Below are 17,402 nucleotides of genomic sequence, written 5' to 3'. Positions count from 1 at the left end.
GGGACATTAAAATTGGAAAGGGAGCTATCTGGTGGGAGCGCTCCTGCTTTTTAAGCCTGCGACATCTAGATCGCATGCTACATATCTTAAGTGTAGTTGGTGTTGAGGTTCCTCCCCACTCTCTGTTGACTCCTCCGCATTGACGACTTGATGCCAGCTTTCAGTCTTGCTCTGGCCATGTTGTATGCTTCCTTGTCACCTGACTGAAAGGTAGCTTTTTTGCCTTTGGATGGAGCCCTTAACCCTCCATTCCTCCAGTCTTTCTGGTTAGGGAATGATTCTATTGTCTTTGTGATCACCACATCATCGACACATTTTCTGATATATAGTGTTAATGCTGATGTCTATTCCTTCAGAATGATGTCATTCTCCTGGATGGTGGCATCCCTGAACATGTGCCAGTCTGTACATTCAAAACAGTCCTGTAGAGCAGCTGTAGATTCATCTGTTCGCACTAGAAAATGGTTTTTTTCTGATGGTTAAGTCAATTTAATTAGCTGGAAGTATGTGGGCAGCAGAATAATGGAAATATGGTGTGGGGAGGGCTTTGTAGCTGCCAGGAATATTTGTGTAGACATTGTCCAGTGTATTCAGTTCAATTCAATTTATTTTATATAGCCCAAAATCACAATTTACAAATTTGCCTCTGTACAATCTGTACACATGCAACATCTTCTGTCCCGGGACCCTCACATCGGCACAGGCAAAAAAAACTTTACCGGGGAGAAACAAAGGAAGAAACCTATGGGAGAGCGACAGAGGAGGGATCCTTCTCCCGGAATTGACAGAAATGCAATAGATGTCATGTGTACAGAATGAACAACATAACAGAGTTACAACACATTCAATGCATATGACATAAATGATTCATATAATAAGAGTAGTAAGCAGATTAATGAAGGAAAAAATGAAGACTACTAATAATAACAGCAGCACTCTAGTTGGGAAATATGGAACTATAAGTTTCTTAAACGGGCCCTATTATGCTATTTTCCGGGTGCACATTTTTAGCTCAAGTTACAGTTACAACATGTTTACATGCGTTAATGCTCATAATCTGCCTTGTTCTTCTCCTCCTGGCTGTCCTGCAGCACCTTTTCTCACCCTCTCTCTGAAATGCTCCGTTGTAGCTTGCTCCTCCCTCCAGAAAGCAAAGTCTGCCCTGATTAATAATAAGTAGTCTTATTATATGAATCATTTATGTCATATACATTGAATGTGTTGTATCTAAGAACTGTTATGCTGCTCATTCTGTAAACATGACATCTATTGCATTCTGTCCATCCTGGGAGAAGGATCCCTCCTCTGTCGTTCTCCCATAGGTTTCTTCCTTTTTTTCTCCCTGTTAAAGGTTTTTTTTAGGGGAGTTTTTCCTGTGCCGATGTGAGGGAAGGACAGAGGATGTCGCATGTGCACAGATTGTAAAGCCCTCTGAGGCAAATTTGTAATTTGTGATTCTGGGCTATACAAAATAAACTGAATTGAATTGAATTGAATTGGTCAGCTAGCCCGCTCTGGAGTGGTCTGCTGGAGCAGCAGCATCTTGCCTGCTGAGAGGAAGAGACTTAACAGACTTGTTAAGAAGGCCAGCTGTGTCTAATATCTAATATATCCACCATGCAATATAAATAATCTGTGAAATCCACTGGGCAATATCAACAATCTTTCTGTCTGTTAATATAAAATGAACAGACAGAAAGATTGTTACCTATTATTGTACTTGTTTTTTATCTTGTTTTCTACTTATGTTTCTTATTGGTTTGTTTGCACTATCCACTATGCTGCTGTAATCCTGCAAATTTCCCCGCTGTGGAACTAATAAAAGATTATCTTATTTTATCTTATCTTATCTTATATTTGACTCTTCCTTTTCTCTGACTGCCTTTTTGCCCCACCACTGTTTGTCCACTGTGTCTGGAACCTGCCAGGAAATAATGTGGTTTTTTTTAACTGTCCTGGGGTCTAATTTATGCACAGCTGGTTAACAATCCAGGTTTAATATCCATAATATATAACCTATTTATAAAGACATACTTTGTTGTATTTCTATTATTAAAAATAATAACAATACTGTTGTCTTGAAATGGCAAAACTGTCATAGAATCATGATGCTACACACTCCAGTACAGTAGGTGGCGGCATGCACTTTAAAGGTTGATTTGTCGTCTGCCAAAACATTTTTGGTAGAAGAAGAAGCTGTATCGCTTGGTATAGCGGTATTGCATGCTGGGGTCAGTTCAGCGGGCTTTGCTTTGACCGTTCGTCGAGTCGGTTGTCTGAAGTCGGATCCTCAACTAAAAATGGCTGATCTCCAGGTGTGTATGGAATTAGTCCGCAACATTTAAGAGCTAGTTCAAACTCAATGTAAATGAGCGACAGAGGCAGCAGTTGGCTGGTATTACAGTTAGCTAACTAAAATGATAGCGAGCCTCGGGGCCTGTTTCATGAGTATTGTCGCTAACCGATACCATGATGCAACATAACGGCTATTATTGCAACAGAGTGAGCTGTTGGCTTGTGAATTTACTTTCTCCTTTAGCCGTTGATAAAGACATGACCGTGGGGTATAATGGGATTTGCAATTCACCGTTATAGTTGTCTCCGCCAGGCCATCCATCTTTCTGCCAAATGTTGCCAACAGTTTTAGTTGGTAATATCTTGGATGGTATTTTGAACAGGCCGTACTGAGGAGCTTTACTTAAAATGGAAAAATAATCAGCATTGGCTGCTGATACGCATTCCTCCCAACATTTGAATAGAATACATAACTATTTCTGCATGGTATTCAAATGTTGGAGGAATGCGTAATGTATGTAGCGTTACATATAGGAAAGTCCATAAGCTTCCATGTCCTGCCTCGCAGTCACACACGCATCATTTGTGTCAGCTGACCGGTAGAAGAGTTTGGGAAAGTGTTGAAAAGGTGCATGTATTCAGACCGCATTCCCTGGACTTTGACCCACAGCCTGCCAGAGACAGCGTGACACCTTCTAACAGTGTTTGAACACCCCGACCTTTGCGCCATTGCGTAATTTTGTTCTAGCTTTTCTCGGGTGGGGTTTTAGTTGTGTGTGGAGGGGGCCAAGTGAATTAGTGGGCTCATTGTACTCTACCTCTTTTCAGTAACACTGCATTTATCCGCAGATTCACAGTCTGAATGCATTAGCGTGGCAAGGGAAGGTGCTGTAGGGGCTTCAACAACAGTAACAATTATAATCAGCCTGGATTGTTACACGCCTGTATATTTATCATTCTTTTCTTTTCAGTTTGGCAGTTTTGACAGAGTCAGCAGGAGCTGAGGTTTAAATACAATATCGTATGGATCATAGTTCATCTTGTACTATTTCCACAGAGAAACAAAGTTTCAGATTTCACCCCAAAAATTACTACATTTGTCTATTGTTAATGCTAAAATGTAATATGCATGTGCATGTATTCAGGACTAAGAGGATTTAGAAAAGTCTGGCATTTCTTACATGGCTAGTCCGGTCCTGGTCAGCCTAGTTTTCAGGCTTAGTTTAGTTTAGTTCATTACTGTTGAGCCAGAGTTAGCTAATATTGCTAATTCAAATCTGCAGTCCCGTGAAAGAAAAAACAGTACAATGCAATACAAAAAAATTAAAAGCATAGCTGTTTGCAGAATTTATAAACAGTAAATCACACATAAAACAATGTCATACAAAATATAAATTGCATAATCTCATTGTTAGAAAACAGTTGTTTCCATACACAGGTTTACACCGGTGATCACATGCTTGGTTTGTCTTCACCTTAGGTGTACCCAGTGTTACAATCAAACTGTCGGACTGAAACACACTGTGGTCCAATACCCATAATATCCCACTTTTTAGTATGCCAGAAAAAGGTTTAGTATGTCCCAATACATCGTATGTCAAATGCAGTATTACAAAAATACCAGAATATCCTCCCGCATAAAGTCACATTTTGCAGTATGCAAGCCAACATGATATACAAGCCAGTCCGACCCACAATCCTCTGTGCTGCGTATATATAACAAGAGGGTCAAATTTCGAACCGATACAAAGTTCAAAGTGAAATGTTATGAGGACGTAGCGTATCCCAATTGAATGCATACTGCATGCAACAGTACAACCTTTTGTAAGGGCAGCTACATTATGTACTAAAAGTACAAGGATAAAGTATGCGATATGGAACGCCGTGAAATTGTTTCCTCCAAAGTTCATCCCAGGCAGCCCTTCAGTATTGTCAAAGTCATCACATGCATAATTGGTTTACATACTTTAGGCTACAGTTCACATATGTGAATCATATGTGAACTGTATCAGTTATCTACCTATCATTATCAGTCACATTGACCCTCAAACACATCTTAAGTTTGACACACTGTTGTAAAGAGGAGGGTCTTAGCTTTCTAATGATGATCAGTATTGTTTCTGTACTTTAGATATCAAGCAGCATACGTCATTATACATAATTGAGTGTCAACGAGCCATCCTTTTCAAAAAAAGACCCTCAAAGTTTGTAGTACATTTTATGGTATTAATTCAAATGAAGCATGTAAGACACATTTAGCCCGAAACATTCACATACATTACATTACATTACATTACATTACATACACACACACAGACACTGTACTGTTCTCTCTTTGTCATCATCACACATCAATTCATGGAACAAAGGCACTCAAGTGCACGTGGGCATACACCCCAATACTCAAGTACACGCTCATCAGGTTAACTTGTGCATTTTGGAAGCTACATGAAACAAGCAACAGAACAGATAAATATACAATATCCAAATAGCTATGATGCAACAGTTATTTTCAGAGGGGGCTCCAGGCTCAATATTATGGGAGCACAGCTCCCCTTGCCCTCCCTTTGAACCACCATTGAACATTTCATAGCCAGTGTGAAATCTTTGTTAGTCTGTAACTGATCATGCTGTCGCTATCTATTTATCTATTTGAGCATTATTTTTAATTTTTGTTAGTACAAACCTACATAAAACCGGCCTACTATTTGCGATGTCACCCAATGCAGTAATAGTCCATGGCAAAGCAAAAGTACCCTAGCAAATATAACAAAATGTTATTTTGAATACCAACAAATATGGATTGATGCAGAATATTTACTTAGATAAAACATGATGTGAATTTTGTACGAGACACAACTTCTTTGACAAAAAGTGTGATTATTTTTGCTTTTATTCCTCGATATTTCACACAATGCTATGATGAATACCGTGGAAGTGAGTGAATATTGCAGTGTAAATAATTTTATATGTCCCATTCATCATCTCAATACGCTCATGGCCATTATGCAAACCCATCACTTCAGCTGCATGAGAAGAGTCAGAGTAGAGTACCAGCGTGAATCAGCGATAATCCTGGAGAAAGAAGGAAGCTTTTGTCATGAAAAAACCCACCATAAACCATTTGGTCTTCTAAGTGTTATTACATCATTATGAAACAATACTGGCGTGTGAAGAGGTGGTATTTAGGAAAAGTTGGAGCAGGAGGGAAACCTACACAAAGATAGAATAATTTAGATGTTGGAACCACAACATTAAATGGCATGAGATATGATGGTCCTAGTGTTAAATAAAGACTAAAATTACTTGCCACTGGTCTTGTGACCATGTCTTTAGGTGTGACACTTGTTTTTTTCTCTCTAATCACTGTGAAGGAAAGTTGCGCTGACAAAAGCTGGTAGAGTTAGTGAGCCGTTGCAACATCCAATGGAATTTAATAGAACGCGTCACATATGTGATAGCAAATGCAGATAATTCACTGGAACACACATATTTTTTGCTTTAGTCTCTCAGAATACTTTGATGAAATTAAAAGCAAAAATAGAGTGTCAAATATTTTTGGATTTTTCCCAAGGGCCAGACAAGACCCAGCAAGCACGAAATGCAGCTCTTCAGCTACAGGTTTTAGAAACTTCACAAGGACTATATCATTGTTATTATAAAGTAGTGGTGCTGCTGCAACAACAACTGGCTAATCACATCAGTATTGGTTTGAAGTTTTTGTCTTCTCCTCTGTAGGCTCAATTTGATACAGCAGCATCTGAGGTGAAGCAGCTGAAGGCAAAGCCAGCAGATGACGAAATGCTGCAGGTCTACGCCCTGTTCAAGCAGGCCACTGTGGGGGAAGTCAACACAGGTGAGAAACCACTCACTGCCTCATGGCATAGATGCACAGCAGCACTTGTCAACGCTAGTGCTGTTCTCCCTTAAACAATTAGTCGACTAATCTGCCGTTTTGGTGTGATTCTTTGTCGATAATAGGCCTGCCTGCCCCATCTTAATCGACTAAGACCTCTTTTGTTGATTAGCCATTCATTATGTTTTTTTAATGCTGAATGACTCAAGTCCAAGAAACCTAAGAACACATCCCAGGTAAAAACAAGGTTTAAAGTGTTTTTGTGAAAATCTTTGCGAAGAAAATCAACTTATTGATTAGTCGACAAGTGCTATTTGACTAAAAATGTCTTTGTTCTAGGACAGCCCTACGTGCGTCTGACGTCATTGTGTTTCCAATTTGCCTGGTAGCCTTCTATCGCAGTTTGAATAAATGGAGAAAATGTATGAACTGACTCATTTAGTTTGTCGATATAATAATAGCATTATGCCATTACTACCAACAGCACCTTTTTATAATGCTGCAGTGGATTCTTGATCTTAGGTGGCATTGCTCTCCTGTCTTGTATTATCTCTAACTCATACTCTGCTAAAGTAATTGAAAGGACGTTTTCTCTGACTCTTTATAAAGTTGTTCGACCAACTGTCAGTTAAACATGTGGTCTCCTCTGAGATGTTTCTCCCCTTCCCGGTTGTGACGAACTTCCTCTAATGGGTCAAAAATTCTGAACGATCCCAAAAAAACATGTTTTCACACTAGAAACAAACCAAACGGGAGCTTAATTACATCTGGACCGAGACTGCCTCTTTTTGTCTGGCCACGGTTCCGCAGTCTGGTCTTTGGTTTGGGGAGGTTTCACACCAGGAACTTTGGTTTGGATCAAACGTGGGGGACCAACAATGTAGGTATGAAAAACTCCCCAAAGCAATAGTCACTATTTAACTTTTTGAAACCACAGCAGCCCTCCATGGTAATTGATTAATTCATAGTATAGTAAGAGCATATCCTTGATATCTGTTTTAAGGTTAGACAAATTTTCCATCATGTGCTCTGACAGACTATTGACCTAATGCTGACTCTGTGCTCTTGAATAACGTGTGGCAGAAAGTTTAATGTGTTGCTATGACAACCAGGAGCAGTCCTAGCCAATTTTTGCTCCAGCATCAGGGGCACCATTTCTGTAATTAAAAAAAATAAGTAAAAAAAATATTGCAGTGCCGTTTGCCTGTCCTTAAGCGACCCACTTCGGGGACCACTGGTTCAAAGATATCGGTCATGTTCGTAAATGTAAAGCCATCGAGAGCCTTATTTAACTTGGAACTGTGGAGAGTAGCAGGCCAGCCACATGACTCCAGTTCCCACACTTAACTATTGGTCTTTTGACCTCAAATACATTAAACTTTCAGTACGTACGGTATCCGATAACTTGCTTGATTTTTATTTTTTTTTGCTCTTCACTTACATCTGTCTGTCTTTCATGTCTTTGAAGGTCGCCCAGGGATGTTTGATTTCACTGGTAAAGCTAAATGGGATGCCTGGGAGAACCAGAAAGGTACACAATCAGTTCCGTAGATGGTAAAGCTCTGAAAAATGTGTATTTTTCATTTCTCAACCCAGGAAAACCTTCTCTGAAACAGTATCCAGTACTTCAGTATATCAAATGAGTTTGTTGTGCCTCTTCTCAATTACACTGCATTCATTTTCAGATTCCCAGTCTGAATGAAAATATTTCAGGGTTATATCAGGCACAGCTAAAGCTTTGTTGATGTAGCCCCAGCAAAACTCTGACTTCAGTGCATCTTGTCACATTATACAATAATTATTCTGTCTGTATATATAATATTTTTAAGTTATTGTGGATTTTTAGCTTTTTTACTTATTTAATATTCTTTACTGTGTGATTACTTATTTACTTATTTATAATACTTGTTTTGATCTTGTTTTTTACTATGTCTCTTGTTTACACTATACTCTCTGCTGCTGTAATCCTCCAAATTTCCCTGCTGCAGGACTAATAAAGGATTATCTTATCTTATCTTATCTTACATAAGTTAAAAGTTCTGCACAATCTTTTTTCATCAGAGATGTAGGAGTGAGCATTGGTTTAGGGTGGGAATATCCCTGATCCAAGTCATTTTAATGTTTGGGATCGGCAGAGTCCAATAATAAATGTGGAAATGTAAAGATGAATAAATAAAAGAAAAATTAAGTCAATTTAGAAGATATGAAATATTGAGATATATACAAATGTGGTTATATATTAAGATAATTAAAATAATAATTAAAGAATAATTCGAACTGTGAAACTGAACTGTGAGGGTGTGTCGTTGTAGGTTTTGTCCTGTAGTATGCCTACTGTGGCCATGCATCTATCACAGAATATATATTCTCCTATAAAATACTTCAAGTTAATTTACTGTTTGCACGTTTAGCTATTCTACATAAAATTCAATAAATGAATAAATATAAATTACTTTGCAAACGTGCAACTTTTACTCTGAAAGCGAGCTCTCTGTTTCCAGCTTTTGACTCTCTTGACTCAATTTTCATTCTTTTAAGATTTGTTGCCTGGAATTGGATTGCATGTGTTCATTCAATGGGACAATAACACAGGCAATGGTAGGCAATACCCCTTAACTGACAATCTCTTCAAACAACATGAACAATGGAAAATAAATTATACAACCCCTTGCTCATATATGTTCTGCGCAAAGGTTTGTTGGTCAGCATAGCCAGAAAAGTATGCAGGCTTGCATAGTGCAAAATGAGACCGTACTATATATTGGGAATTACTTTTTTTTTTTCTGACATAGAATGTGTCAGAGGTTGCTTTTCCCTTGCCACTGCCTGCTGCTCTGTAGCTGGTATTTGAGCAGACCTGAAGGCGCTTGTGGAGCTTTTGTGCTTCAAAAAGGCCTTGTTTATTTTATAAAGGGCATTTTTGTTGTTATATTAAATAAATCATCTTGTCTACAAGCATCTTTTGAGAGAGCATACAGCCCATGTGTGCAGGAATTGACTACTCAACCTGAACAGGGAGGCCTGCTCAAAGCCAGTTGATTGGCAGCTTGGCCCTTCAAGGAATAGCAACATGTAAAAAGCAAAATCAATAATGAGTAGTATAAAAATGAATAAAGAAAATGATTTAAAGAAAATAAACAGAAGAAATTATTGTATATGTAAATCCTAATAATATATATAACAATTACATAAATATATACAGCACTTAATCAACAAATAAATTAAAATGCTCATAGATATTATTTTATATTATGTTAATTGTCTTCATATTTCCACATTTTTATTATTTTCTCTTTATAGTTCCACATTTTTTATTAACGTATTCATTCTTTTATTTATTCGTCTTTATATTTCCACATTTATTTTCTTGTTCCTTTACATATATTTTCTACATTATGGCACTCCGGTGACTTCCTAAGCCACCAGTAGTTACAACAAGTCCTGTAAACTGGTTGCGCTTATAGTGTGGTTCTTATGGTCTCGATATGGCATCTCTGCAGCTGCTGTAGCCCTTAAAATTGAGACTTTGTTTCCAGATATCTGCACTTACTCTTGTATAAATGCAACATTTAGTATTTACTATGTCGAACAGAGTGTCAGTACCCATAGAAACAACAGCAAAACCTAAGCAAATACGATGTGGTGAGAAACAATCCACAATTATCTTCAAAGTAATTTGCTTTCACTAAATCTAATATTTGCAGTCCCTAATAGCCAGAGGACCAGGCCAGAAAGAAGGTCAAATTTCAGTCAAACCCAGTAATTCAGCTTCATGTGAGACACACCAGCAGGGCTCTGAGTCCTAAGGCCTACACACTGCATGCAACAAGGATGAAGTGACTGTTTAAAGTAGGAATAGTGCTAATTTCATTTTGACTTACTAACAGGCAAGAGCAAAGAGGACGCCATGAACGAGTACATCAGCCTGGTGAAACAGTTGAAGGAGAAGTATGGAATGTAACCTCAAAGGACCAACTGCTGGATGAATGGAGAGCACTGGCTGAGACCACCACCAGTAGTCCCTAATCCTCATGCTGTGAAATGCCTTAACACCAACTTTGTCCTTAGACAACATATGTGAGTGTCTGGTAGAGCGCTAGTGGGCCAGATGAGATTACGTTGGTGTGAATAACCACGGATGTATGATCATTAACTGGTCTCCACCAGTGTACCATCATATTTTAATTAATTGTTTTAACCATGCGTATCTGCACAGAATCTTGTCATTTCAATATAAAATCTTTCTACTCTTTAAGTGTTGATTTTGGTGGACTCTGATTTTGTTTGTGTTCCAGTTTACATATACGAGTATTATTAACACTGTGTGTATGTTCTGATCAGAAATTATTTACAGTGGATTGGATGGTGGCTAGGTGAATATCTTTTTCATCCAGGGTATTTTAAGGAACAATCTTACGATGCAGGTCTAAATGATGCTCAAAGTTTGTAGCTAAGAGTTCTTCAGACTTTTTTACAAAGTTGCTTAGCACGGCCCAGTTCCAGTGTCCCTCCTAATACACACCTAATGTCAGTCCACTATTTATCTGTAGTTGTTCGTCTTATGATGACCTAATCAAAATTGTTAATTTTATTTAAAAGAATTGTTTCTTTATTCAAAGGGAACGATTAACTGTAAAACAATAAAGTCTGAAATATCATCCTCTGACTTAAGTAAAGGATCTGAGTTACGAAGTAGTTATATTAATACATCAGATTTATATAGCACGAGTTAACTCTTTAATACAGACAGAATCAAGTGAAAGAAAAGATGAGAATAAATTGGTGTCAACTAGAAAATAAAAACATGTATGAAGCTTACTTGACAGCAACAAGTGTAATATTGGCACAGAATCAGATCCATATTTGCATTAACATTTGAGAAAACATCATCAATCGTACACAGGGATTCACTGCTGTGCATATGTTGTAAGTGTAGGTTGAAACATTCATTGGCAAAATATAGACGGTGTACCAACGTTTAGGGACCATTCACATTAATACGGTCTCGGTGTGCAAGTATTCCCAAGCACCTATATTCACAAGGCATGTCATGTGACGAGGAACAACAATTACAGCTGGCAGATATCTTTTATATTTTCCATAAATATCAGTCTATGGTAAATATATGTAGGAGAAGGTAATCATTTTAGTGCAGGGTTATCCACGGAATAAATATCTGTCCCACTAACAATTTTACTTGCCCCTTTGCTATCTAAGGATGTCAAAACATCCGGGTGAAGGCTCAGTCAAATTAAAGATGACAAATCAAGGAGTAAAGCTACTGTTAGGTATTTACGGTGGTGGAAATCCAGTCATCCAATATAAGTCTAAAATGTTCTGCTAAATTACTGCAACTTCATTACGTAATGTTTTTAGTTGTTTAGTTACAGAGGGCACGACAGTAGCAAAACTCCCTAATAGACCTTGGATAAAATGATGAAAGCGACACGGCTGCCGTTTTCCACGCGTTTGTGAATGGACCCTTAGACTTCTATAGTCAACATTACAGAAGTTGAGTCTTTTTAATCTGAAGTAAGTTTATGCTCCAGCAGTACCAATTAGTCAAATCAATCAGTTAACGTGATTTTAGCACAGAATTCTCAGTTTGCGTTTCCACAGACAGTGTTTCAACTTAAAGGGAACATTCTTTCTAAAAAGACTATCCAGTAGCAATAACTTTCTGTGTACATACATTAGGGACACCAGCAGCCTGTACTACAAAGCAAGATTTGGGGTTAGCAAGGTAACTTCAGGGCTAACCCTGGGTTTTAAATCATCAATTCTCTGGAGCAGGTTATGTTTAAGATAACTTGTATAACACTATTTATTATGACTTAGAAGCTAGTAATTATGACTTAATATCTCAAAATAATGAGAAACATGGCATAGGCCTATGTGTTGTTTCCTTATATTCGCCAAAGCAATATAAGGAAAGGACGTGGATATAAATAAGCTTAACAAATTGTGAAATGTTAGTGGTTTTGGAGGAATTACATGATATCAAATTTAGCTTCCGGACCCTTGAGAGAAAGCTACAAAAGAGCCAGCTTTGCTGGGTACTAAATAAGACAGATGAAGCTGATGTAGCATTCTTCATTCACCAACAGCTACAAACATCTGGCAAATAACACAAAATGATTTGAAAATGATTTGTTGGATTGCCGGGATAATTACAGACAGAGAAACTGTGCATCAATCGTCCAACACTTGGACGGGAATGGCGTTGATCTGCGTGCCCGCAGCCATTTTAGACGGCGTGTGTATGTCAGCTGTTTGCGTAACGTTATAGCTTGGTATGACAAATAAATACCTTGTGGCTTCTGGAGAAAAATTATATGTATCGTATTATTGCAGGTTACTTCATGCTGTGAGGGAAAACAATGGATGTCCACAAGAAGTCAGGTTAGATCATGGTACTGAGAATACCCACCTTGCAGTAATGCAAAGGTTTCTGCACACCAGTAAGGGTGAAAATGGTACTGAGTTTCTCACTTTAGGTCCAGGTTACGGCAATCAAAGCATTGAAGGTTGGTGGTGCACCTTCAGAAGTGAATGTGCCATGTTTTGGATGGAACATTTCAACAAGCTATAAGCAGATGGTTATTTTGATGACAACTTCATTGACAAACCACTGATTCAATTTTGCATCCAAAATACAGCATCCTAAAAACCTATTGATTACAGTATTAACATAGATGTAGGGAAGACAAGGGACGATTGTAACAGTATTTGTCAATGCACCTATAACTCGCTGAATTTTTGTTTTAGAGCTCTAAAATGTTGACAAAATGTAGCCTTTAACACTTCAACATCTTCCTGTGGTTTTCCAAGAACAAAAAGTACTCACCTCTTACTTTAAAGTCACTTTAAGAGTTACTGTAATCCACAATAATGAGCTGTTGCTGATACTTTTAAAATTATGAGACAACATTAGCTATGTGGTTAACAAAAAAAATGTGTGTGGTGTAGTTTTCATTTTAGGGTTAGTTGGATGGATTCAAAAACTGTTACATCCACCCCCACCCCTTTCAACCATGTATAGCTAGCTGTAGCAGCATGGTAGTGTAGTGAACGTCGACCGAAAGATTGATATGTTATGCTAGTATTGAGTGACACCATCGTTTCCACAGCAATCCGAGGTATGTTTTCAATTAGCTCTGCACCTGGAGTAAAATATTTATTTTTAATTTTTCAAGAGTAGGTGGACTTAATGCTTTTTACACTGCGTATATTTGAAAAACTTGAGCATAGGCATTTAAAGGACAATACAAGAATAATTTACTGTTCTACTCGGAGGAGCAGCTTTGAGTGAGGCTACCTCTCTCACCCGATATAACATTAAGCATATAACCAATGCAATAACATATTCCTTAAAAGAGTTTGCGACTTGTCTAACACAATTGTGTTTAAAAATATCTTTATCTATCTTTAAAAAACTTAGGTCCCTGATGCTTAGGCGCGGTGGGGAGTCAATTTAGGCCCATAAAGGGTAATCTCAAACCCAGTCTTTGACAAATGAAGCGTAACTTCAGTCAGGAAGACTATACTTTTGCACGCCTAAGCCCGTAGTTCTTTTTCTCATACATCTGCCATTCACTTCTCACACATGCTTACTCATAATTTCATTGCTCTGGGCTGTCAATCAGGATAACAGCAGTTTAGATCAGCTGGTCTCCTCTATCCAATAGCACAACCAAACAATGAAATTGTTAGCCTACCATCTTGCTGCTGTCTCTTTTAATATGTCTCTCTACCTTCAGTATGTTCATGCGGCTGTTACGCGCCCCTCCACCACCCCATCTCCGCCCAATCTTTGCAGATCTATCAACTTCATTAACTCATCATTTTATCAGCCTCATCAGCCACCACCACCACCAGTGTCTGGACTCTACGGGAGGATTTATCTTGCTGCTGCTCAGGGCAGACGCCCCTTTTATTAAAAATCTCCATGTATAGTCCAAGCGCCAATGACTGTCAAGACTTTATCATCACCTATCATCTGTTAATAATAAACAATTATCTTTTCTTTATCTGACTCGTCTCTACTGATTGAACTATGTGTTTAAAAAAAGAGAAGCATCTTAATACATTTGTGAAGTTAAATTATTAAAACTTTGCTCTGATAATGAATTAGTGTGGAGTTGAACCCCTGAACTGTGTTCCAAATCTTTTAGATTTTTATGTTTAGGGTTAGAGTTAGCTTCGAAAAGGATTTACGGAAATACCAAATAAAACTCAATGAACACACAAACAAGACTACTCAATTCCTCCTACACATTCTCAGACACAAACATTTTGACTACAGTAACAAATCTGGAAAATACCTGGCCAACCAAATCAAGCGAAACAAGGAAAAAACAACAATATCAACGATTGTGAACTGAGCATGAAAAAACATGCCAACACCTGAAGAAATGAATGAGACCTTCCAAGATTTTTATAAAAATGTATACTCATCTAAACATAAACCAACGCAAGAAGACATTGACACATTCCTAAGCAATATTGATTTACCGTAACTAAATGAAGACCAACAAATTCACCCGAGAATCCATTTACAATAACAGAATTCCACAATGCCCTCACACTCATGCCAACAATATATCACCAGGACCTGATGGCTTCCCTGCTGAGTTCTAACACTTTTGGAATATTTTAGCCCCATATTTCAACAGATTAACAGCTGAAATAATACAAAAATCGAAACTTCTAATCGACATGAACACTGCTACGATCTCTCTTTAATTAAAACCTGATAAAGACCCAACATCACCTTCAAGCTATCGCCTCCTATCTCTCATCAACACTGACAGAAAAATTATTAGCAAAGCCCTAGCATCACAAATTGAAACAGTAACTCAATCTATCATCCACTCAGACCAAACTGACTTTATTTAAGGAAGACACTCATCAAAAAACCAATGCAGACTTTTTAACTTAATCCATATCACATCTCATACCAACTCACCAACAGCCATAGTATCATTGGATGCAGAAAGGCATAAAGGTAAAGGTAAACTGGGAATTTTTATTTTCTACACTAAAAAAAAACACCATCCATTTCTCTGCGCAATGGTTATATCAATTTTTTAAGAATAAACATTTCCCCCAGGCTCTCAGAGTTAGTCCATCTAAACCTAATCCACTTCTCAAAACAGTAGAGGACAACCTTCAACGTTGGATGAATCTACCAATATCGTTCATCGGAAGAATTGCTTCAATTAAAACGATCATACTACCCATGATACAACTCTGACAGCCTGGTGGAAATTCCACCAAATATATAACACAACAATCTCACCTAATAAACCCACTCCCATCTGGAACAATCCAGACTTATATTAAACAGAAAACCTCTAAATTGTTCATCATGGTCTAGTAAAGGTATTACACATCTCAAACACATCTTCCATAATAATACCATGGTCTCATTTTCTTATTTGGTTCAGAAGCACAGCATTGGGGAGTATCACAGATAAAATCCGCTATTCAGACCAAAATCAACATTAAATCTTTAACTCAGATCTTCCCCCACTAACATCAGACCTGTTTAACATCACTACAAGAAAATAAATACTATCTAAAATCTATAAGATAATCTCCGCAACCGACCGAACAATATCTCTTCCTTCACAAAAATGGGAACAACTTCAAATCATCCCCAGTGCCGACTTCTGTCCCGGTCGGGGGCGGCAGCGCCACCCCCTCCTTCCCCGCTCGCGGGCAACACTCTCCATAAGAGTGAACTGTATGGTTTATTGGGCGTCAAGGCAATTCGGACTAGCGTTTACCACCCACAGACCGATGGCCTTGTTGAGCGCCTGAATAAAACCTTGAAGTCCATGATCCGTAAGTTCATACTCGATGATGTCGGAAATTGGGATAAGTGGCTTGACCCTCTGTTGTTTGCAGTGCGGGAGGTGCCCCAGGCCTCCACGGGATTTTCTCCCTTTGTGCTGCTGTTTGGCAGAAAACCATGTGGGGGTCTGGACTTAATTAAGGAAAACTGGGAGGAGGGTCTGAGCCCAAGCAAAAATGAAATTCAATATGTTCTGGTGGACCTGAGAGCAAAACTCCACACACTTGGGCAATGTTCATGGGAGAATTTGCTCAGGGCCCAGGAGCGTCAACAACGCCTGTACAACAGAGGGGCTAGGCTGAGACAATTTGCACCGGGAGATAAAGTACTTGTATTACTTCCCTCTTACACCTCCAAACTGCTCGCTAAGTGGCAAGGGCCCTTTGTGGTCACACAGCGGGTGGGCGATGTAGACTATGAGGTTGTGCGTTCTGACAGGGGAGGGGCAACACAAATTTACCACCTCAACCTCCTCAAAGCATGGAGAGAGGCAGAGCCTGTTTCTTTGGTGACTGTCGAAATTGTCGAAATTCCACCAATTCAGCCTTGCTCCGTTGTGAAGACCATCTCACTCAGTCCCAGAGAGCAGATGTGGCTGCGTTGCAGCAGCGCTTTGCTGATGTGTTCTCCCCTCTGCCAGGACGCACTAACCTCATACAACACCATGTCGAAACTCGCCCAGGCGTGACGGTACGTTCACGGCCTTATCGGTTGCCTGAACACAAAAGAAAGGTAGTTCAGAAAGAATTGAAAGCTATGCTGGAGATGGGGGTAATAGAAGAGTCCAATAGTGCCTGGTGTAGCCCCATTGTTCTTGTTGTCAAGAAGGATGGGTCTATACGGTTCTGTGTGGACTATCGCAAGGTGAATGACATGTCACGGTTTGATGCTTATCCAATGCCCCGGGTCGACGAGCTCCTGGACCGGCTCGGCACTGCTCGATTTTTCACGACACTTGATCTGACCAAGGGCTACTGGCAGATTCCCTTGTCTCCAGAGTCCAGGGAAAAAACGGCTTTCTCCACTCTGTATGGATTGTAGTGTGCGGTTGGACGGAGGGAGGTACGGTATCTGGGGTAACACTTGGGTGGAGGGCAGGTTTGTCCCCAGGTCGACAAGACAGCAGCGATTGCAGCCTGCCCAAGACCAAAAAAGAGGTGAGGCGGTTCTTGGGGCTGGCAGGGTATTACCGGCGGTTCATCCCCAACTTCGCCGACCTAACCAGCCCCCTGACTGACCTGACTCGAAAGGGTGCCTCAGATCCGGTCCAGTGGACAGAGCACTGCCAGCTGGCGCTTGAGAGGGTAAAACAGGCCCTCTGTGGGGAACCTCTTCTCCACACACCTAACCTCTCTCTCCCTTTTGTCCTGCAGACTGATGCTTCGAACAGGG

The 17,402-nt window shown here is 39.3% G+C and overlaps 1 protein-coding gene across 1 annotated transcript; it reads left to right on the top strand.

Moving 5' to 3' along the window:
- The first annotated feature begins 2,187 nt into the window (after positions 1–2,187).
- dbi (diazepam binding inhibitor (GABA receptor modulator, acyl-CoA binding protein)) lies at positions 2,188–10,406 on the top strand. Its single transcript, XM_054615583.1, has 4 exons — positions 2,188–2,315; positions 6,034–6,151; positions 7,620–7,682; positions 10,039–10,406. The coding sequence occupies exons 1-4, from the start codon at positions 2,301–2,303 to the stop codon at positions 10,110–10,112; spliced, it is 270 nt and encodes an 89-aa protein (XP_054471558.1). The 5' UTR covers positions 2,188–2,300; the 3' UTR covers positions 10,113–10,406.
- The last annotated feature ends 6,996 nt before the right edge of the window (positions 10,407–17,402 follow it).

This window comes from Anoplopoma fimbria, chromosome 16 (assembly GCF_027596085.1).
Source record: "Anoplopoma fimbria isolate UVic2021 breed Golden Eagle Sablefish chromosome 16, Afim_UVic_2022, whole genome shotgun sequence".
NCBI classification, from domain to species: domain Eukaryota; kingdom Metazoa; phylum Chordata; class Actinopteri; order Perciformes; family Anoplopomatidae; genus Anoplopoma; species Anoplopoma fimbria.
Note: the sequence above shows the minus strand (reverse complement) of the source record. Positions and strands in the feature narration are given on the sequence as shown.

Bases quoted from the DNA above. Each gene is read 5' to 3' on its own strand.
- dbi (XM_054615583.1), top strand. The intron at 6,152-7,619 runs GTGAGAAACCAC...ATGTCTTTGAAG, and splicing joins TGTGGGGGAAGTCAACACAG to GTCGCCCAGGGATGTTTGAT. The intron at 7,683-10,038 runs GTACACAATCAG...ACTTACTAACAG, and splicing joins TGCCTGGGAGAACCAGAAAG to GCAAGAGCAAAGAGGACGCC.